At 41.2% G+C, this 22,605-nt stretch overlaps 2 protein-coding genes across 4 annotated transcripts; one reads left to right on the top strand and one right to left on the bottom strand.

Moving 5' to 3' along the window:
* Positions 1-310: 310 nt before the first annotated feature.
* Positions 311-2,817, top strand: LOC121546295 (transcription factor LBX2). Its single transcript, XM_041857485.1, has 2 exons — positions 311-1,070; positions 1,716-2,817. Exons 1-2 carry the CDS (start codon positions 746-748, stop codon positions 2,174-2,176), a joined length of 786 nt encoding a protein of 261 aa, XP_041713419.1. The 5' UTR covers positions 311-745; the 3' UTR covers positions 2,177-2,817.
* Positions 2,818-8,853: 6,036 nt separating this feature from the next.
* On the bottom strand, positions 8,854-21,753 carry LOC121541718 (polycomb group RING finger protein 1-like). 3 transcript variants are annotated; one of them, XM_045209089.1, is made up of 9 exons: positions 21,325-21,753; positions 20,403-20,511; positions 18,735-18,887; positions 18,379-18,450; positions 18,167-18,269; positions 10,589-10,634; positions 10,221-10,307; positions 9,807-9,887; positions 8,854-9,283 (listed from the first exon to the last, which is right to left on the bottom strand). In XM_045209089.1, exons 1-9 carry the CDS (start codon positions 21,463-21,465, stop codon positions 9,233-9,235), a joined length of 843 nt encoding a protein of 280 aa, XP_045065024.1. In that variant the 5' UTR covers positions 21,466-21,753; the 3' UTR covers positions 8,854-9,232. The 3 variants fall into 3 exon arrangements, with proteins under 3 accessions (XP_045065024.1, XP_041706907.1, XP_045065025.1); XM_041850973.2 differs by having other exon boundaries at positions 20,403-20,508; positions 21,325-21,751; XM_045209090.1 differs by lacking the exon at positions 21,325-21,753 and adding an exon at positions 21,108-21,254 and having other exon boundaries at positions 20,403-20,508.
* Positions 21,754-22,605: the final 852 nt, after the last annotated feature.

The following is a 22,605-nucleotide window of genomic DNA, read 5'->3' as shown; positions in this document are numbered from 1 at the left end:
ACTCATATAATTTTGTATGATTCAGCTACAAGGGTTCCAATACTGCAGTTTCTTTTTTTTGTATCACTCAATTAGGCCTACTGTGTACCATAATAATACAAAGTTAACGATTATACACAAGAATGCTTATGGCATTGTTTTAATGAGCATCAACTCTCCTTTTCCAGGGGAATACAAGGATAGCATGTTGCCTGTGGGAAGGGGGCGGCAGATACATAAACATTTAAAGCCATCTCCCCCTCCTCAAACATCCCCAACACTGCTGAGGCGAAACTCCTCCTCTTCTCGCGTCCAATTAATTATTATGGTCTGGCCCTTTAAGACGCAGCAGCGGGTCAGCAAGTAGTGTAGCTAGTGTTTCTCTAATTGAACTTTACCCAATCAACAATAACTCGTTAGCAGTTGCTTGCTTTTTCGTGTTCCTTGAGGCAGCGTATTCCTTACAGGGAATCGCCCCCCAGCCAGTACCGTTATACTTTCTAAAGATCTTCATGGAACTTCGCAGAGGAACTGTCTCTCTCTGCAAGGAAATACGATTCTGTTGCCTGTAAAACTGCAACCTACGCTCGAACCATGGTTATTTTGGAGAAAACATTTCAGAAAAGTGAAGTTGTATAATTCGAATGAAAGTGCTAAAAAGTGGGCTGCGAAGAAGACGACAATTTAAAGAAACACTGGTGGACGTTTAAACGACCATTTGAATGAAATAATCAGCCTTTGTCAGCAGTAATTCCCTGGGACTGCAATGACCTCCAATAAAGACATGAAGGCAGGCTCTGTGTTGCAGTCCAGTGGCGAGGAGAGGAGACGGGGTCCCTTGGACCAGCTTCCACCCCCGGCCAACTCCAACAAGCCTCTGACGCCGTTCAGTATTGAGGATATCCTAAACAAACCCTCGGTGAAAAAGTCAGTTGCTAATCTCTGTCCGCCGAGAGTTATTGAAAAAGTGTCCGGCTCAAATGCAGCAAGAAACGGTATTAGCACTCCCTCTTCGCCGTTATGCGCTCTGGAGGAACTAGCCAGCAAAACATTTAAAGGTCTGGAAGTCAGCGTTATACAAGCAGCTGAAGGTAAGAATTCATATTCAATATTGACATAACGTTTTAATATTTACATTTACAGATTCAGTGAGTGATTGTATTGCCTAAGCATACATAATAATCGAAATAGCCATTGGTGAAAGCCTATCGTGTGAACTGTTGTCAAACTTTTACAGTGAGTGTGGTTCTAAAGGCATTGCAATATGTCTCAAGCTATTGCCAAGCCTAGTCTGTGTGATGTTATTTATCCTTGGCTATTATTTCAGAGTTTGAGTTTTATTGGGGTGGAAAAGGAGGCCTCTAAACTGACATGTTCTATTGTGCTTCCTTGTGTAAAATGTAATTTGCAACATTTTATAGGCTTTTATTGGGTAGAATGTTATTTATTTTAATCCTGATATTGATAGCTATGTTAATCCTAATGATGCATGGGCAATGTAAAACATGAATCTGTTATTCATTGCACATTGTCTCTATAGAATGCTGCCCGCAAGTTATTACCAAAACATACCCATCACCACAATTGGCCAAAATAACAAAAATTGTTTGCATCTGCTTTACATATTCGGTAAAACAAGACCTCAATTACAAAGCTGCTGATTCTATCATGGCACACTTGACACTTGTAGACATGTTGTTCTGATAAAGTGACTCTGTATTTTCGTTTCCCTAAAGGTCGTGAACATGTAAACGCCTTTGGACAGAGGCAAACCTCAAAAAAGAGGAGAAAGTCCCGGACAGCTTTCACCAACCATCAGATATATGAACTCGAGAAGCGCTTTTTGTACCAGAAATACCTGTCTCCGGCCGATCGAGACCAGATAGCTCAGCAACTGGGGCTAACCAACGCTCAGGTCATCACTTGGTTTCAGAATAGACGGGCCAAGCTCAAGAGAGACTTGGAAGAGATGAAAGCAGACGTGGAGTCGCTCAAAAAAGTACCACCACAAACCCTGCAAAAGCTAGTCAACATGGAAGACATTGACGACCTGCAAGGAAGCTCTGGAGCAATATCCCCTAGTATCTCCCCGTCGTCACAAGGACACCGAGCATTTCCTCAGTCCCCCTCCTCATCCAGAGACCAAACCACGGACGAATTCTCAGAGGAGGACGAAGAGATTGAGGTGGACGATTGACAGTAGGCCCATGTTTTAAGAAAGCGCATTTTCAAAACTTTTGCAGGCACGGATATTGACGAAGATAGAAGTTAAACTTAAAAGGAAAGTTTACTTTCTCCTCTTCTCCATTTTAATTTATTCAATAGGACTGTAAAGCCTTCATGATGTCCCCGTTTCAATTTCACCAAATTATTTGAGGAATACATATTTATTTAAATAGGATATGAAACATACTTAGTGTTATAGTACACGATCAAGACTGCAAAGTTTGTATTTTCGGTATGTATTTTTTATTTTTTTTGGGGGGGGGGTCATTTAAAAAAAAACGATTCAGCTGCTAAAGGACATGAGAAAATATTTTCAACTCGAACGTCCCCAAGTTTAGGCCCAAGTCTCTTCTAAAATGCCCATGTAATAATTGTAAAAGACAAACCGGGCAAGATTAAAATGGGAGTGTAGGCTATATGTATCCCGATCTTGATGTACATTTTATAAAAAACAAGAAGTGTTTCCAAACAATAGCAGTCCATTATCAATATCAAGTTACAAACATATGCCAAAACTTTTACACGCTATAAGTTCTGTATATAAATTAAATAACGAATGCCTAATTTTATTGTACCATTCTATTTAATCAACATTATGTAAATAAAGGGAATGATATTTCATGACATTATCTGCAATTACATCTCTCTGTCTCGATGTGTATTGGTTTAGCCTACAATTTGTGACATAACACAATGGCAAGGCAACATTTATTATCGTGAACATTTGTCTAGAATTGAATATTGTTTTCCTTATGGTAACATCAAAATATTGGTTATTACGTGATTTGAACCTCTGAATATCCTTCTGTTGATTGAAGGCCTACTGCTCTTTGTGTGTAAAGTGGCTTTGTGCGTAAAGTCGCTCAATTAGCCGCAGTTAAACAAGCTCTTCCTTTTTACTCCCTCCCTAACAGTTGTCACAAGTTGGTAAGGAACCCGGGCGGCATAAAAAAATGTTGCGACCACTCTACTGCCATATGGTTTACGAATTGTCTTTAACACAAAGTGGTCAACATGATTGATTACGTTAACCCGCCTTACCGTACATACCGTTTTTACTGAGCCGGCAGCAATAATGGCACGCATCTGCGTCTCTAAAAATGGGTGTGTTTAGAAAAACGACCATGAATAGCAATTGATTAGCATGGGGTTCCTAATGAATAAATGTCAATAGGAGGCAGTGGAAATAGGAGGGTTGTTGCCTTTGTCCCCCGCATCCTTGTTGTTCTAACTGCAGTCCGCTTGAATATCTTTCGGCCCATTTGTAACACTTTTAACCAGATCAAGGGGGTTTCTTCAGACAGGGAGAAGACAGGACGCTAATGCACACAATTGGTGTAATTGCTTGGAATCGTTGTGGTTGAAAAATCAACTAGATTTTTATAGCTACATTGTGGAGTGACTCAGCCAGACAGGCCTACAGGTTTTTTCTCAGTTTGGGTAAAGAACAGTGTGACCCACATAACGCGAAATAAGGCATCTGATTCACTGCTTGTCTCATCAGACACATCACAATAATAATATTTTACTCTTATTTTGAAAGGGAAACTTTAGCACTCTCCATGAACAATTTTTTTTACAGAAGCTTGAATACAAATATATAATTGGTATGTGGCAAATAAAACCAAGCTTTCGTTTACATTTCATCCGATAAATATGTTATACATAATGTTATCACAACGTCACCTTAGTCTAACAACGTTAAATAAACGGCTTTCATTTGATGTTTTTCATACACAATGCAAGAGGACTGCTGAAATGTCTGTATCACAAAATAGAACAAGCAGTGTTTCTGGAGGCAGTCTTTTGTTACAAATGCTCAGATGACAGTGTGATATTTCATACATCCATTTATTTAATCAAACGTCAGCTAAACGAAGAAGGGGCAAATGTGTGTGTGTGTGTGTGTAATAATAATAATACTTATTTCAAATAATATTAACAATTAAATAACCATAGCAATCTATTATTATAGATGAACAGGCTACTTTGCCCAACTGGCCAAGTCTTACTTGAATTGTAGATTCTAAGCAAGGACACTTTACATTGTGTCCCTAATAATTCCTGTGTGTTAACATGGTACTTACATTGACAGGTTCAGTGTAATTACAGTGGAGTTAGGCCTACACATTGTTAGGTTTACAACTGTTTTACCTGAGGGGTATACTACAAAGCAGAATCAATGAGTTACCCAGCTAACTTGCCTAAATAATCTGAAATAACCTTTTATTTTTTGGCAAGATAAGCCATTAATGGGAATGGTCTAATTGACTCAACAACCAAAAACACATAAGCTTAGCTTTCTTAATGAACCACAAAATCAGTAGTTATTTGTTTTTTGATCAAAGTTAGCTGGCTAACTCATGTATTCTGCTTTGTAGTATAAATTGGCATGCACAATTTCAAGTATTTGCAAATGAACACTTATGGGGAATTTTTATTTAATTAATTTATTTTGCCTTCATTTAACTAGGCAAGTCAGTTAAGAACAAATTCTTATTTACAATGACGGCCTACACCGGCCAAACCCGGATGACGCTGGGCCAATTGTGTGCTGCCCTATGGGACTCCCAATCACGGCCGGTTGTGATACAGCCTGGAATCTTACCAGGGGGTCTGTAGTGACGCCTCAAGCACTGAGATGCAGTGCCTTAGACCGCTGCGCCACTCGTGATCAAAAGTAGTAATTAAAGGGAGGTTGTTTAGCCACACTTAGGTACCTTGAGTTTGTTTAGGCCTACAAATCTTATGCACATGAGACATCCCCACTCCCACAGCCCATGATGACTTTGGCCTGGCACCACTGTTCTTGATGGTTAGTTAAGGAATGTATTCACATATGCATAATCTATGAAGTAGGCTATGTACTTCTGATGATATCGGTTTTGAGATGGCACTTTATGGTATTTACTTGGAGATTATGTGGTACCAATGTGTACTTTCTACTAACAGTACTTCAAAGAAAGCTAAGGTAGCTTAGTGGGTAAGAGCGTTGTGCCAGTAACTGAAAGGTCGCTGGTTCTAATCCCAGAGCCGACTAGGTGAAAAATCTGTCGATGTGCCCTTGAGCAAGGCACTTAACCCTAATTGCTCCTGTAAGTCGCTCTGGATAAGAGCGTCTGCTAAATGACTAAAAAAATAAAAAAAAATAACTACATGGTACCAAATGGTGCATGTTTTAATGAATCCCAAATAAACAATAGGTAATTATTGTATCATTACAATTTCACCATATACTTTAAGTAAATAGCTGGTAATTTCTTTAGCATACAGTGGATATGTATTGCTTGACATGCAGTCTTAGTTTTACATTAAAATATGTCCTTTGATATGGTTACAGATACCCATCAGTTGGTTTAAAGACCAAATATACTGTGCTACAAAAGATTACATGGAATTTATGGTGTGTGTAAACACAGGACATGACTGAAAATAACATTGAGACTCAATGGCACAAATCACCCTGTATGACTGTTGAGTAATATTAGAAAGACAGATGGCATGAGGAAAATGATTCTAAACATGTCAAGCAGCACCATAGCTCCACTGATAATGCCCCTCATGGGGATGGTCTCTCCTCAGTCAACCTAAAAGTGAAGTAATGCGTAGAATGAATCAAGTCTGCCACCTAGTGTTGCTTAGTGGGATGTTATCAATTACATTTTTGCATTTTAGTCATTTAGCAGATGCTCTTATCCAGAGCGATTTACAGTTAGTGAGTGCATACATATTTATTTTTTCATACTGGCCCGCCGTGGGAATCGAACCCACAACCCTGGCATTGCAAGCGCCATGCTCTACCAACTGAGCTACACGGGACATACAATGAAGGAAGGATATTAGAACCAATAGTCTTGACAGTCATATTCAAACAAAAAGGTATGTTGTATGAGATTTGGTTATAGCTTTGAGAATAGTGCCTTACTGATTTAACTAAAATGGGCTGAGTTATCACTGATTCCCAATGCTGGCAAGCCTAGCCATTTGGCCATTTATCAGCTGCTCCTATCCAGCGTGACTTCTAATCAGCACAAACCATAAGGGGGCTGTAAAATAGCATCAAGAAGTACAGTGAGGGAAAAAAGTATTTGATCCCCTGCTGACTTTGTACATTTGCCCACTGACAAATAAATGATCAGTGTATAATTTTAATGGTAGGTTTATTTGAACAGTGAGAGACAGAAAACAACATCAAAATCCAGAAAAACGCATGTCGAAAATGTTAAACATTGATTTGCCTTTTAATGACGGAAATAAGTATTTGACCCCCTCTCAATCAGAAAGATTTCTGGCTCCCAGGTGTCTTTTATACAGGTAACGAGCTGAGATTAGGAGCACACTCTTAAAGGGAGTGCTCCTAATCTCAGTTTGTTACCTGTATAAAAGACACCTGTCCACAGAAGCAATCAATCAATCAGATTCCAAACTCTCCACCATGGCCAAGACCAAAGAGCACTCCAAGGATGTCAGGGACAAGATTGTAGACCTACACAAGGCTGGAATGGGCTACAAGACCATCGCCAAGCAGCTTGGTGAGAAGGTGACAACAGTGGTGCGATTAATCGCAAATGGAAGAAACACAAAAGACCTGTCAATCTCCCTTGGCATGGGGCTCCATGCAAGATCTCACCTCATGGAGTTGCAATGATCATGAGAACAGTGAGGAATCAGCACAGAACTACACAGGAGGATCTTGTCAATGATCTCAAGGCAGCTGGCACCATAGTCACCAAGAAAACAATTGGTAACACACTACGCCGTGAAGGACTGAAATCCTGCAGTGCCCGCAAGGTCCCCCTGCTCAAGAAAGCACATATACAGGGCGTCTGAAGTTTGCCAATGAACATCTGAATGATTCAGAGGAGAACTGGGTGAAAGTGTTGTGGTCAGATGAGACCAAAATCGAGCTCTTTGGCATCAACTCAAACTCGCCGTGTTTGGAGGAGGAGGAATGCTGCCTATGACCCCAAGAACACCATCCCCACTGTCAAACATGGAGGTGGAAACATTATGCTTTGGGGGTGTTTTTCTGCTAAGGGGACAGGACAACTTCATCGCATCAAAGGGACGATGGATGGGGCCATGTACCATCAAATCTTGGGTGAGAACCTCCTTCCCTCAGCCAGGGCATTGAAAATGTGTCGTGGATGGGTATTCCAGCATGACAATGACCCAAAACACACGGCCAAGGCAACAAAGGAGTGGCTCAAGAAGAAGCACATTAAGGTCCTGGAGTGGCCTAGCCATTCTCCAGACCTTAATCCCATGGAAAATCTGTGGAGGGAGCTGAAGGTTTGAGTTGCCAAACGTCAGCCTCGAAACCTTAATGACTTGGAGAAGATCTGCAAAGAGGAGTGGAACAAAATCCCTCCTGAGATGTGTGCAAACCTGGTGGCCAACTACAAGAAACATCTGACCTCTGTGATTGCCAACAAGGGTTTTGCCACCAAGTACTAAGTCATGTTTTGCAGAGGGGTCAAATACTTATGTCCCTCATTAAAATGCAAATCAATTTATAACATTTTGGACATGAGTTTTTCTGGATTTTTTTGTTCGTTATTCTGTCACTCACTGTTCAAATAAACCTACCATTAAAATTATAGACTGATCATGTCTTTGTCAGTGGGCAAACGTACAAAATCAGCAAGGGATCAAATACTTTTTTCCCCTCACTGTATGTCCAGGTAGGAGATCAAAGTTCCACGGTATGTAGTACGGTTCATGGGAGTTTAGGTGCTTCTAAGAAAAACATGATTTACAAGAATTTAGAGTTCTTCAGTGTTAGTTTTGCAATACTCCAATTTGATTATTCCAGACTTGCCCCACTGAACTCAATGAAACTTATTATCAACTAATAAATAACAATTTTAGTAAAAATCTTTAATTTTCTGGTCTATAAAACAGTGTTCATACTTTCACTACTTTAATCAACTACTAATCATATTCACTACTAAAGCTTCAATGCAAAGGAATCAACACTTATCTTACATGACTAAACTGAGTTGAGACAACATTGCACGGTTCATTGATAGTTGCTTCCATTCCATTTTGATGTTTGCTTCCCATAATTGAACATAGCGCCTGTAAAAAAAAAAAGTGCAAATCTCCACAAATAAACGTAAACATTTGTCCACAACTTTCCAATTTTTATTTTCAAAAATACAAAACAAGCAAAATAAGTATATGTACACAAACACTATTAAAATAGAATATATTTAAATACAAAATATATACAGCTGTTGAGGTCATTAGAAAGGAGAAAAGTCCTTGCCTGACAACTCACCCTGAATTTAATTCCGCTGCTCTATAGACGGGTTAGCTGACAACGTCATGAAAATGATGCGCACGCATCGATGAGGCAGGAAGCCGTGCTTTGTGATGATTCTGAATGGTCAGATAGCTAGCAACAATGAAAATAGTTGCCATGTGGGGAATCGTAGGTGGCTCATTTCAGCTGGTTTTATCTTGCTCTTGATACCATTTCTTGCATTGAGGCTTGACTGATTTCATGTCAATGCTAATATGGCAAAAATTCACTAGCTAACCAACAACTGTAACAATGTATGAAGAGACAAGTGCTCATTGTGCAAATGTATTTATGTTTTCAATAAACGTTGAGACTAAATATAGTTTACATGTTGTCAACAATCTAAGTCAACAACCTCGTCTGTTTTGCCCCATAGTTGCACACATGTCGGTTTTGTTGCTAAACAACCAACCAGTCTATCGATGGCTACATACGTCTGAAACTGCCATCCTAGAAGTCGTTTTTGTGACTTTAAAATGAAGGCCTTCGTACAATACAAATTAATCAGCGATTGGATCGTCTAACAAATCATAGTATCAAAGTCGATGACATCATGTAGGCCGGCTCTGGCCCAACCCATCGGTTTCTGGGACTAATCAGAACGGGCAGAATGTGTTCGCATTGTAGAAATCGTCGGGGGGGAGCAAACCCAGACTCATGGTGGAGAAGAAACGTCAGTTGGCCAGAGTGATGTGGATGGGTAGCCAGGCAAGAAAAGTTCTATCTTGTCCTTTTGTCCTTAATAGTGTAGTGAAGGACCAATGGTTGAGCCTGGAATAAAAATACAGAATTCATTACATATCTGACTAAAGTGATCCTACGTGAACATAAATCCAACTAATCTGAAGAAACTCCCAAATCAATTATAACCCGGTTAAAATATTTTTCTCTTCTCACACTACGATTAATTATTTTGATTTATAAAGGAAGGTGTACAGTGAGATCAGTGTCAGCATGATTTAACTAATTAAATATGTATGCACTCTTACATTTGCAATTATTGCGTGAGACTATTTACACTAACTCATTTTGATTGAATATGTAGTTTTCTAAGTAACATGCAATTACTTTCTTCTTGTGCTAGAAAACATGTTTGAATTGAGAGAAATTGCCATAGACATTGTATAATTTGAAGTCACTACAGAATATTGATTTGGAATATTATTTAGTTCCTTAAATCCAACAATGCTGTTTCTACCACAGAAGATTTTTCTAAATGAACATCCAAATGGAAAAAGCCAGTTCAAGTGTAAAGGAATTCAGTATGAAATTGTTGGCTCAACTTGAGAGGTACCTTGCCAAACCAGTGAGAGATCCACAGCCGTTTCATGGTCATGTGATCTGGAAGGGACTCATTATTGAACAACATCTGGACCTGTGGAGAAATGGAGACCACACAGTGAAGACAAAACATGACAACTGGTCCTGGGTGAAGTGTACAAGCGCACGTATGGTCCATTTCCAATTCTCTGAAACATTCACATGCTAACTCAAAATACAACTAACTTGTGTATAATATTCAAAGCCCTCAGAACTGAAAAATTGCACAACAAGAGATTATCTAATAGGCTACACTTTTTTGTAATCATAGGACATGGTTCCAGTGTTGTAGTTTTAGACTGTTTGCAAATAGGTACACTGCACATTTAATGTAAAATGGTGCAGAAATGTTCCTCTTAAATGTAGTCTTGCTAGAAGATAGACTGACCTGGTGCTTCTCCACATTCAGTCGATGACACAGCACTTTACGCAGGTGTCTCACCTCGGCTCGGACCGAGCAGCGCACAAACTTCTGCTGCAGAGACGAGGCAGAGCAACATTACTACAACTCCAATTCCACACACGTGATTCCAAATGATTCCAGGATTAAACAGAAATACCAAGAAATGTGTGGGCAATTCTAGTAGGGACTGACAGATGCACTCATATTAAATATAATTGCAAAAGCAATTGAGGGAAGCATTGCTTGTGGAGACATCTTCGGTTCGTCTCGATCCAAACAGAACAGACCACTGCAAGTTACACCAACAGAGACCTCTGGTGGCAGGGTGCATTTCCATTCCACACATGACTTACCTGAAGAGTCAGTTTGGTCTTATCTTTTTTTTCAGACAGAGATGAACTGTAGGGACAAGAGAGTACATGATTAAGCATGAAACACAGGGAGGAATTGTATGGGGCATTTTGAACGTACTTCATTGAGGACAGCATTTCAGGAAACATTTGTGACGGATGGTCATTTAAAAATGTGAAATTTACCAGCTATATCTAATAGAAAACCATTTGAATGCCACCGTGTGAAGGTTAAGGCTTTCTTTTTTGGGAGTGCTCACTGCCAATCAGTGATGTAGTGGAGGGTATATGCAGGTACAGTTGAAGTCTGAAGTTTACACACACTTAGGTTGGAATCATTCAAACTCGTTTTCTAACCACTCCACAAATTTCTTGTTGGCAAACTATACTTTTGGCAAGTCTGTTAGGACATCTACTTTGTGCATGACACAAGTAATTTTTCCAACAATTGTTTACAGACAGATTATTTCACTTAATCACAATTCCAGTGGGTCAGACGTTTACATACACTAAGTTGACTGTGCCTTTAAACAGCTTGGAAAATTCCAGAAAATGATGTCATGGCTTTAGAACCTTCTGATAGGCAATTGAGTCAATTGGAGGTGTACCTGTGGATGTATTTCAATATTTGCTTGACATCATGGGAAAATCAAATGAAATCAGCCAAGACCTCAGAAAATTTTTTGTAGACCACCACAGGTCTGGTTCATCATTGGGAGCAATTTCCAAACGCCTGAAGGTACCACATTCATCTGTACAAACAATAGTACGCAAGTAAACACCATGGGACCACGCAGCCATCATACCGCTCAGGAAGAAGACACGTTCTGTCTCCTAGAGATGAACGTACTTTGGTGCGAAAAGTGAAAATCAATCCCAGAAAAGCAGCAAAGGACCTTGTGAAGATGCTGGAGGAAACAGGTAGAAAATTAATATATATCCACAGTAAAACGAGTCCTATATCGACATAACCTGAAAGGCCGCTCCGCAAGGAAGAAGCCACCGCTCCAAAACCGCCATAAAAAGCCAGACTACGGTTTGCAACTGCACATGGGGACGAAGATCGTACCTTTTGGAGAAATGTCCTCTGGTCTGATGAAACAAAAATAGAACTGTTTGGCCATAATGACCATCGTTATGTTTGGAGGAAAAAGGGGGTCACTTGCAAGCTGAAGAACACCATCCCAACCGTGAAGCACGGGGGTGGCAGCATCATGCTGTGGGGGTGCTTTGCTGCAGGACTGGTGCACTTCACAAAATAGATGGCATCATGAGGAAGGAAAATTATGTGGATATATTGAAGCAACATCTCAAGACATCAGTCAGGAAGTTAAAGCTTGGTCGCAAATGGGTCTTCCAACTGAACAATGACCCCAAGCATACTTCCAAAGTTGTGGCAAAATGGCTAAGGACAACAAAGTCAAGGTATTGGAGTGGCCATCACAAAGCCCTGACCTCAATCCTATAGAACATTTGTTGGCAGAACTGAAAAAGCGTGTGCGAGCAAGGAGGCCTACAAACCTGACTCAGTTACACCAGCTCTGTCAGGAGGAATGGGCCAAAATTCACCCAACTTATTGTGGGAAGCTTGTGGAAGGCTACCCAAAACGTTTGACCCAAGTTAAACAATTTAAAGGCAATGCTACCAAATATTAATTGAGTGTACAGTGGGGAGAACAAGTATTTGATACACTGCCGATTTTGCAGGTTTTCCTACTTACAAAGCATGTAGAGGTCTGTAATTTTTATCATAGGTACACTTCAACTGTGAGAAACAAAAATCCAGAAAATCACATTGTATGATTTTTAAGTAATTAATTTGTATTTTATTGCATGACATAAGTATTTGATACATCAGAAAAGCAGAACTTAATATTTGGTACAGAAACCTTTGTTTGCAATTACAGAGATCATACATTTCCTGTAGGTCTTGACCAGGTTTGCACACACTGCAGCAGGGATTTTGGCCCACTCCTCCATACAGACCTTCTCCAGATCCTTCAGGTTTCGGGGCTGTTGCTGGGCAATACGGACTTTCAGCTCCTTCCAAAGATTTTCTATTGGGTTCAGGTCTGGAGACTGGCTAGGCCACTCCAGGACCTTGAGATACTTCTTACGGAGCCACTCCTTAGTTGCCCTGGCTGTGTGTTTTGGGTCGTTTTCATGCTGGAAGACCCAGCCACGACCCATCTTCAATGCTCTTACAGAGGGAACGAGGTTGTTGGCCAAGATCTCGCGATACATGGCCCCATCCATCCTCCCCTCAATACGGTGCAGTCATCCTGTCCCCTTTGCAGAAAAGCATCCCCAAAGAATGATGTTTCCACCTTCATGCTTCACGGTTGGGATGGTGTTCTTGGGGTTGTACTCATCCTTCTTCTTCCTCCAAACACGGCGAGTGGAGTTTAGACCAAAAAGCTCTATTTTTGTCTCATCAGACCACATGATCTTCTCCCATTCCTCCTCTGGATCATCCAGATGGTCATTGGCAAACTTCAGACGGGCCTGGACATGCGCTGGCTTGAGCAGGGGGACCTTGCGTGCGCTGCAGGATTTTAATCCATGACGGCGTAGTGTGTTACTAATGGTTTTCTTTGAGACTGTGGTCCCAGCTCTCTTCAGGTCATTGACCAGGTCCTGCCGTGTAGTTCTGGACTGATCCCTCACGATCATTGATACCCCACGAGTTGAGATCTTGCATGGAGCCCCAGACCGAGGGTGATTGACCGTCATCTTGAACTTCTTCCATTTTCTAATAATTGCGCCAACAGTTGTTGCCTTCTCACCAAGCTGCTTGCCTATTGTCCTGTAGCCCATCCCAGCCTTATGCAGGTCTACAATTTTATCCCTGATGTCCTTACACAGCTCTCTGGTCTTGGCCATTGTGGAGAGGTTGGAGTCTGTTTGATTGAGTGTGTGGACAGGTGTCTTTTATACAGGTAACGAGTTCAAACAGGTGCAGTTAATACAGGTAATGAGTGGAGAACAGGAGGGCTTCTTAAAGAAAAACGAACAGGTCTGTGAGAGCCGGAATACTTACTGGTTGGTAGGTGATCAAATACTTATGTCATGCAATAAAATGCAAATTAATTACTTAAAAATCATACAATGTGATTTTCTGGATTTTTGTTTTAGATTCCGTCTCTCACAGTTGAAGTGTACCTATGATAAAAATTACAGACCTCTACATGCTTTGTAATTAGGAAAACCTGCAAAAATCGGCAGTGTATCAAATACTTGTTCTCCCCACTGTATGTAAACTTCTGACCCACTGGGAAATGTGATGAAAGAAATAAAAGCTGAAATAAATCTCTACTATTATTCTGACATTTCACATTCTTAAAATAAAGTGGTGATCCTAACTGACCTAAAATAGGGAATTTTTACTAGGATTAAATGTCAGGAATTGTGAAAAACTGAGTTGAAATGTATTTGGCTAAGGTGCATGTAAACTTCCGACTTCAACTGTATACCCAGTTATTTTTCAGCGTACATTGCATATACTCCTTAATCCCCATGATGGTATCAAAGTAGTGTAGTGGAGGTATACGCCGTATCAATTAATAAGGCTGATGGAACAGATCAGAATGTTTAGCTTAAAATGTTGATAAACTATTATTTCTTAATTTTTGCCGCAGCAATGCATTCGGAAATTATTTACAGTGGGGAAAAAAAGTATTTAGTCAGCCACCAATTGTGCAAGTTCCCACTTAAAAAGATGAGAGAGGCCTGTAATTTTCATCATAGGTACACGTCAACTATGACAGACAAAATGAGGGGAAAAAAATCCAGAAAATCACATTGTAGGATTTTTAATGAATTTATTTGCAAATTATGGTGGAAAATAAGTATTTGGTCAATAACAAAAGTTTCTCAATACTTTGTTATATACCCTTTGTTGGCAATGACACAGGTCAAACGTTTTCTGTAAGTCTTCACAAGGTTTTCACACACTGTTGCTGGTATTTTGGCCCATTCCTCCATGCAGATCTCCTCTAGAGTAGTGATGTTTTGGGGCTGTCGCTGGGCAACACGGACTTTCAACTCCCTCCAAAGATTTTCTATGGGGTTGAGATCTGGAGACTGGCTAGGCCACTCCAGGACCTTGAAATGCTTCTTACGAAGCCACTCCTTCTTTCCCGGGCGGTGTGTTTGGAATCATTGTCATGCTGAAAGACCCAGCCACGTTTCATCTTCAATGCCCTTGCTGATGGAAGGAGGTTTTCACTCAAAATCTCACGATACATGGCCCCATTCATTCTTTCCTTTACACGGGATCAGTCGTCCTGGTCCCTTTGCAGAAAAACTGCCCCAAAGCATGATGTTTCCACCCCCATGCTTCACAGTAGGTATGGTGTTCTTTGGATGCAACTCAGCATTCTTTGTCCTCCAAACACAACGAGTTGAGTTTTTACCAAAAAGTTATATTTTGGTTTCATCTGACCATATGACATTCTCCCAATCCTCTTCTGGATCATCCAAATGCACTCTAGCAAACTTCAGACGGGCCTGGACATCTACTGGCTTAAGCAGGGGGACACGTCTGGCACTGCAGGATTTGAGTCCCTGGCGGCGTAGTGTGTTACTGATGGTAGGCTTTGTTACTTTGGTCCCAGCTCTCTGCAGGTCATTCACTAGGTCCCCCGTGTGGTTCTGGGATTTTTGCTCACCGTTCTTGTGATCATTTTGACCCCACGGGGTGAGATCTTGCGTGGAGCCCCAGATCGAGGGGAGATTATCAGTGGTCTTGTATGTCTTCCATTTCCTAATAATTGCTCCCACAGTTGATTTCTTCAAACCAAGCTGCTTACCTATTGCAGATTCAGTCTTCCCAGCCTGGTGCAGATCTACAATTTTGTTTCTGGTGTCTTTTGACAGCTCTTTGGTCTTGGCCATAGTGGAGTTTGGAGTGTGACTGTTTGAGGTTGTGGACAGGTGTCTTTTATACTGATAACAAGTTCAAACAGGTGCCATTAATACAGGTAACGAGTGGAGGACAGAGGAGCCTCTTAAAGAAGAAGTTACAGGTCTGTGAGAGCCAGAAATCTTGCTTGTTTGTAGGTGACCAAATACTTATTTTCCACCATAATTTGCAAATAAATTCATTAAAAATCCTACAATGTGATTTTCTGGATTTTTTTTCCTCAATTTGTCTGTCATAGTTGACGTGTACCTATGATGATAATTACAGGCCTCTCATCTTTTTAAGTGGGAGAACTTGCACAATTGGTGCTGACTAAATACTTTTTTCCCCCACTGTAGACCCCTTGACTTTCCACATTTGGTTACATTACAGCCTTATTCTAAAATTGATTAAATTCATTTTTTCCCCTCAATCTACACACAATACCCCATAATGACGAAGCAAAAACAGAAAAACCTTATTTACGTAAGTATTTAAACCCTTTGCTATGAGACTCGAAATTGAGCTCAGGTGCATCCTGTTTCCATTCATCCTTGAGGTGTTTCAACAACTTGAGTCCACCTGTGGTAAATTAAATTGATTGGACATGATTTCGAAAGGCACACACCTGTCTACACAAGGTCCCACAGTTGACAGTGCATGTCAGAGCAAAAACCAAGTCATGAGGTCGAAGGAATTCTCTGTAGAGCACCGAGACAGGATTGTGTCGAGGCACAGATCTGGGGAAGGGTACCAATAAATGTCTGCAGCATTGAAGGTCCCCAAGAACACATTGGCCTCCATCATTCTTAAAATGGAAGAAGTTTGGAACCACCAAGACTCTTCCTAGAGCTGGCTGCCTGGTCAGGGAGGTGACCAAGAACCCGATGGTCACTGAAAGAGCTCCTCTGTGGAGATGGGAGAAGCTTCCAGAAGGACAACCATTTCTGCAGCACTCCACCAATCAGGCCTTTATTGTAGAGTGGCCGGACGGAAGCCACTCCTCAGTAAAAGGCACATGACAGCCCACTTGGAGTTTGCCAAAAGTACCTAAAGGACTCTCCCACCATGACAAACAAGATTCTCTGGTCTGATTGAACTCTTTGGCCTGAATGCCAAGCATCACATCTGAAGGAAACCTGGCGCCATCCCTACGGTGAAGCATAGTGGTGGCAGCATCATGCTGTGGGGATGTTTTTCAGCGGCAGGGACTGGGAGACTAGTCAGGATCGAAGGAAAGATGAACGGAGCAAAGTACAGAGAGATCCTTGATGAAAACCTGCTCAAGACCTCAGGACAGCGACCCTAACCACACAGCCAGGACAACGCAGGAGTGGCTTCGGGACAAGTCTCTGCCAGAGCCCGGACTTGAACCCGATCGAACATCTCTGGAGAGACCTGAAAATAGCTGTGCAGCGACGATCCCCATCCAACCTGACAGAGCTTGAGAGGATCTGCAGAGAAGAATGGGAGAAACTCCCCAAATACAGGTGTACCATGCTTGTAGCGTCATACACAAGAAGACTCGAGGCTGTAATCGCTGCCAAAGTTGCTTCAACATACTGAATAAAGGGTCTGAATACTTATGTAAAATGTCATTTCAGTAAAAAAATATATACATTTCAAATATTTCTAATAACCTGTTTTTGCTTTGTCATTATGGGTATTATATTATTATTATTATTATTATTATTATGTGTAGATTGAGGGGAAAACTATTTAATCATTTTTTGATTAAGGCTGTAACGTAACAGAATGTGGAAAAAGTCAAGGGGTCTGAATACTTTCCGAATGCACACAGCGGTAGGACTATATGCAAATGTCCAAAATACAATTTGCGGGAAAATACCATTCTAAAATGCGTACCACACATGCAAGCGGTTTCATGGACAGAGATAGAATTATCTGTTTGAAATTTTGAAAGAGGGGAGATATAAAGATGCAACAACTATCATGGGTTGCTAATATGACTAGGATAATGCCTTTGGCTGCTAGACAATGAAAGAAAGTTGAAAGAAAACCAATAGTACAGGAGAACGCATATGAGGAAGTCTTTATAAAATAATTGCCTTCACGTTTCTATGGTGGGATTTTAGTTATAGGCTACTCTGAAGCAAGGTAAGACATGCCTCAAAGTGACGTAAAACGTCTAGGTTAACAGCATATTGACAAGCCACCAGGACACATGCATTTTTCAAGGATCCAACCTTCACTTGGTAGGCTATTATATCTCCTTGCATATCTCAAATCATTGTTACCAGCTTGCAAAACATCATAAAATACTTCTGCACCACACTGACAGACTCACTGGCGCAGGAAACTCTGCAGGCCGGTACCAGTTGATACAATGTTAGCGAGAGCACAAGCTCAAGACAGACAGGCAGAGGGGACGGGCATACAGAGATGATGCGATTGAAAGACAACCTGAACCAATTTCCATGCAGAGCCAATGAGATCTGGATATATTCTGGGCTGGCAACGTTATGATTTGTTGGCTTTTATGTATTTTTATTGGACAAAAGCTGGCAATTACCAGCTAATTACCGGAAACGCTGATGGGGGATATAGAACCAAAAGACTGAACATAGGCACGAAGTATCAGTGATAATCCACCAGTGGTCTGAGAATAGACAGTAGGCTACTTACTGTAGTTGTCAAGACATTACACGAAATCTTACCTTTGCCTCTCTAGACAAAGCGAGACCTGCTCGTCGTATCTGTAGAAGTGGGCCTTGGAATGGTCAAAGCTGGTAAAAGGTAATCCTGTATCTGGTATGGAGTCTAGGGGCGACACACAGATACCATGTAAAAGTAGAAACATATCATGACATTTGGGGGGGGGGGGATAGAGCTGTAGACTCACAAAATTAACTAATCTGTAGAGGCTTACCTTCCCCAGAGGGTTGGACAACTCTCTCAAGCCCACGCGACTGATAGAATTCCTTTATTCTCTTGTCCTCACCTGTTTACAAAGAACAGAAAATAAGGACCATAGAAGCACTATCACATGTGAAAAAATATCAACCCACACTAAATTGATAATGTAATGCTGCTTCCTGCTGCAGCGGTTTAAGTAACGCTGTTACACTAGTAACAAGACTGCATGAGTACTTAACAAATTTGATGATTAGGAGTTAAGAGCTTTTTTCTAAGGAAACAGGAGAAATAAAATAACAAAACCATTAATAAAGTACTATGTAACAAAAATGAGAACAAGTATCATTGTATGAATATCAATGTACTTACTTTCTTGAAGTCCTGGAACCAGTTTGTAGACAATGTCTTGCATCACTCTATCCAATTTCAGGTTCAATAAAGGCTGGGTTTCATGGATCTTTATGTTGCACATTGGACAATACTTGCTGGTTTGGAGGTATTTCACGATACAACTTTTACAGACTGAAATAGAAGCAGTAGAGTCATTGGCCATTAATGTCCCTGAAAATGAAGGATGTTCTTTTATAATAACATTAAAATGTACTATACAACTATGTATTACTATGTACACTCCATGACCAAAGGTATGTGGACACATGCTTGTCCAACATCTCATTCCAAAGTTATGGGCATTATTATGGAGTTGGTCCCCCCTTTGCTGCTATAACAGCCTCCACTCTTCTGGGAAGGCTTTCCACTAGATGTTGGAACATTGCTGAAGGGACTTGCTTCCATTCAGCCACAAGAGCATTAGTGATTTTGGCCGATTAGGCCTGGCTCACAGTCGGCATTCCAATTCATCCCAAAGGTGTTTGATGGGGTTGAGGTCAGGGCTCTGCACAGGCCAGTCAAGTTCTTCCACACTGATCTCGACAAACCATTTCTGTATGGACCGCACTTTGTGCACAGGGGCATTGTTATGCTGAAACAGGAAAGGGCCTTCCCCAAACTGTTGCCACAGTTCGAAGCACAGAATCGTCTAGAATGTAATTGTATGCTGTAGCGTTAAGTTTTCCCTTCACTGGAACTAAGGAGCGCAGCCCGAATCATGAAAAACAGCCCCAGACCATTATCCCTCCTCCACCAAACTTTACAGTTGGCACTATGTATTCGAGCAAGTAGCGTTCTCCTGGCATCCGCCAAACCCAGATTTGTCTGTCAGACTTCCAGATGGTGAAGAGTGATTCATCACTGCAGAGAACGCGTTTCCACTGCTCCAGAGTCCAATGGCGGCGAGCTTTACACCACTCCAGCTGACACTTGGCATTGCGCATGGTGATCTTAGGCTTGCGTGCGGCTGCTCGGCCATGGAAACCCATTTCATGAAGCTCCCGACGAACAGTGCTGACGTTGCTTCCAGAGGCAGTTTGGAACTCGGTAGTGAGTGTTGCAACAGAGTACAGACGATTTTTATGCGCTACGCGCTTCAGCACTTGGCGATCCCATTCTGTGAGCATGTGAGGCCTACCACTTCATGGCTGAGCCTTTGTTGCTCCTAGACGTTTCCAATTTACAATAACAACTCTTACAGTTGACCAGGGCAGCTCTAGCATGGCAGAAATTTGACAAACTGACTTGTTGGAAAGGTGGCATCCTATGACAGTGTACGTTGAAAGTCACTGAGCTCTTCAGTAAGGCCATTCTACTGCCAGTGTTTGTCTATGGAGATTGCATGGCTGTGTGCTCGATTTGATACACCTGTCAGCAACGGGGCTGAAAATTGCAGAATCCACTAATTTGAAGGGGTTTCCACATACTTTTGTATGTATAGTGTATTACTGCACTTTTGGAGCTAGAAACATAAACATAAGCATTTCACTGCACCTGGAAATCTGTGTACAAGACCAATACACTTTGATTTGTATGCATTCACAGGCAGTAAGTAGGCTAGGCCACAAGTCTATAAAAGTTTGCCTATTTCCCAGAGAGGTAACGTCATAAGCCAAAACATTGAAAACACAGCCTAGGCCCACTCACATGTATGCAGACACTCGGTAATAGTTGTGGCATCGATGAAGTACCCAGCACAGAGATAGCACACTATGTGCTCGTTCAGGTCTTTGATCTTCAACTTCACTTCCTCCTGCAACAATATTAAGTTGCTATTGAAATCTCAATAATAGAAAGTATCGCATTGCAGTTTCGTTTACTTTTACACCAAGTAGCAACAATGTCAAAACAGCATGTTAGAAGAATGATGACATTCTAGAGTAGCCTAATGAGTTCATGCGAATAACATTATGTCGATTGCGCGTCTTCTTTTCCACTACGTTGAGCAGGTGGGTGTGTCAGGTGACTGCAACATTGTAGCCTAGTAGTTAGTTAGCTTTTATGATTGCTAACAATGGCAAAAAACAACAGTGTAGCATCTACGTATCTATCTTTGTAAGTTATAGTTACAAACCCAGTACGCTACACACGGAATTGCAAATACTGGACACATATTAGTTACTTTACAAGCAAGGTCCGACAAGCCCGTCACGAGAAGCTAGCTAGCCTAGCAAACACAATTAGCTGCTAGTTAATAAGTGTAAGTTAGTAGCTAAAACTCTTACGTCACTGTCAAAATCATTTTTTATCCTTGTAAAACGTGCATTCGCCTTTTAACAAACAATGCATCACGTTTCTGGTGTAAAACGGGGGAAATGGGTAGTTTGAACGATACACATTTGCGCGAATGACCTGCATTAGCTGCCCAGAACAACAACACGGGTAGACTTCTTCCACACACGCCTGCGCACACATGGTAGACAGCTCTCTCTCCATCACTTTGGGGACGGGAGAAAGCGCTCGCATTGCTCCATTTCCTCGTCGTAACTAGTTATGCGGCTAGATCCAGACCTGATCAACTCAAACAATTCTCACCGGTCTATAGAGTACGAAATTAATTGGTACCTACCTCATTTCGTAACGGGTCGAGCTTATATACGGATTGGAGTTGATTTCTTAGCCGCATAGCTATCGCCATTGGCCCTTGCTCCGCCATCTTTGGGAAATTCTGCTTATTTCCGGGTGTAACGAGCGTGTTCAAGAAGAGCATCTTCAAAGTCCGTTCTGTGGCTGAATCTCAGTCTTTCCTCGTGTCCTGCCCTCCCGGTTTTACTCGCTTCCTATTGTTTTTCGCACTCAAAACTGTTATATAATTTAATCAAAAACACCTCTCGGAAAATTATAAACTAAAAGCAGATCACAAATTACAGAACGTTGAGTCCTGTTTCTCTAATTGCATTTCTTAGCATACAGCTTCTCTTGATGTGTTGTACGCTGCCTGTAGGACAAACCTATACTATTTTAAATAATAAATACATTTTGCATGGATAAATTAAGTAGGCCTACTAGTGACAGCACTGGCACCTTTGTGACATAAGAGGCATATGGCTCACAGTTGGTCTCACACAGAAACGTTTGTGAATAGCCTTGAATGGTAGGCTCTGTGCTGCCTGTCTCTTGTCAGTAGATGGCACTGGAAGCATACGACTCAATATTGTTAAACAACAGCAACATTTATTGGGTAGACATTTTCCGTATAAATTGTTTTTCATATTACTTGTTGGCGGACATCGTAGTTTGGAGATTGCAATTACCACTACGATTATAGAGCATAGGCTACTCATCCACAGGGGTAGGCTACAATGTGTGACATATTTAGAAGAGATGGTGTTCTCAGTAACAATAGTCATAATTATTGAACTTTAACAATTATGTCCTTAATATTTAACACATGTTCCCATAGGTGAATCTTTCAAAAGATGTCATTTCTGCCATATTGAATGATATTGTATGGTCGCTTTGAGAACAAGTTTGCTGTGACAAGTTTCAGAGAAATAGCATCTATATATATATAAAAAAAAGTTACCCTTTGAGTCGCTCCTTCCTTGATGGAAAGTGCTCTGGGCTATCTTGAACGTTTATTTAGGGAAAGTAGGGAAATTCCCCAGTGGCTTTCTATCTGCGGACCACCCAAATGTTGTCTTGAACAAAAGCTCATCGTTGTCTCACCCTTTTGTAATTTCTCAATGTCGCACTCAATCAAAATGTGTGGCACATTGTCTCCCACTCCATCCAACAGACCGTAAAGCACCTTGTTGTTTGGTAAGCTAAAGGAAATAAGCATGCAGTGTCTTTTGCACCCCATTTTGTGCAAGATCAAAAACCGTAGGCCAAATAGGTGCATTCAATA

Source organism: Coregonus clupeaformis, chromosome 3 (assembly GCF_020615455.1).
Source record: "Coregonus clupeaformis isolate EN_2021a chromosome 3, ASM2061545v1, whole genome shotgun sequence".
In the NCBI taxonomy this organism is placed as follows: domain Eukaryota; kingdom Metazoa; phylum Chordata; class Actinopteri; order Salmoniformes; family Salmonidae; genus Coregonus; species Coregonus clupeaformis.
The sequence above is the reverse complement of the archived record's forward strand: the minus strand, read 5'-3'. Positions and strand labels throughout refer to the sequence as shown.

Bases quoted from the DNA above. Each gene is read 5' to 3' on its own strand.
- LOC121546295 (XM_041857485.1), top strand. From the start codon at position 746: ATGACCTCCAATAAAGACATGAAGGCAGGCTCTGTGTTGCAGTCCAGT. The intron at 1,071-1,715 runs GTAAGAATTCAT...GTTTCCCTAAAG, and splicing joins CGTTATACAAGCAGCTGAAG to GTCGTGAACATGTAAACGCC.
- LOC121541718 (XM_045209089.1), bottom strand. From the start codon at position 21,465: ATGCTCTTCTTGAACACGCTCGTTACACCCGGAAATAAGCAGAATTTC. The intron at 10,308-10,588 runs GTAAGTCATGTG...TCGTCTCTGCAG, and splicing joins AGACCAAACTGACTCTTCAG to CAGAAGTTTGTGCGCTGCTC. The intron at 9,888-10,220 runs GTCAGTCTATCT...ATTTCTCCACAG, and splicing joins TGAATGTGGAGAAGCACCAG to GTCCAGATGTTGTTCAATAA.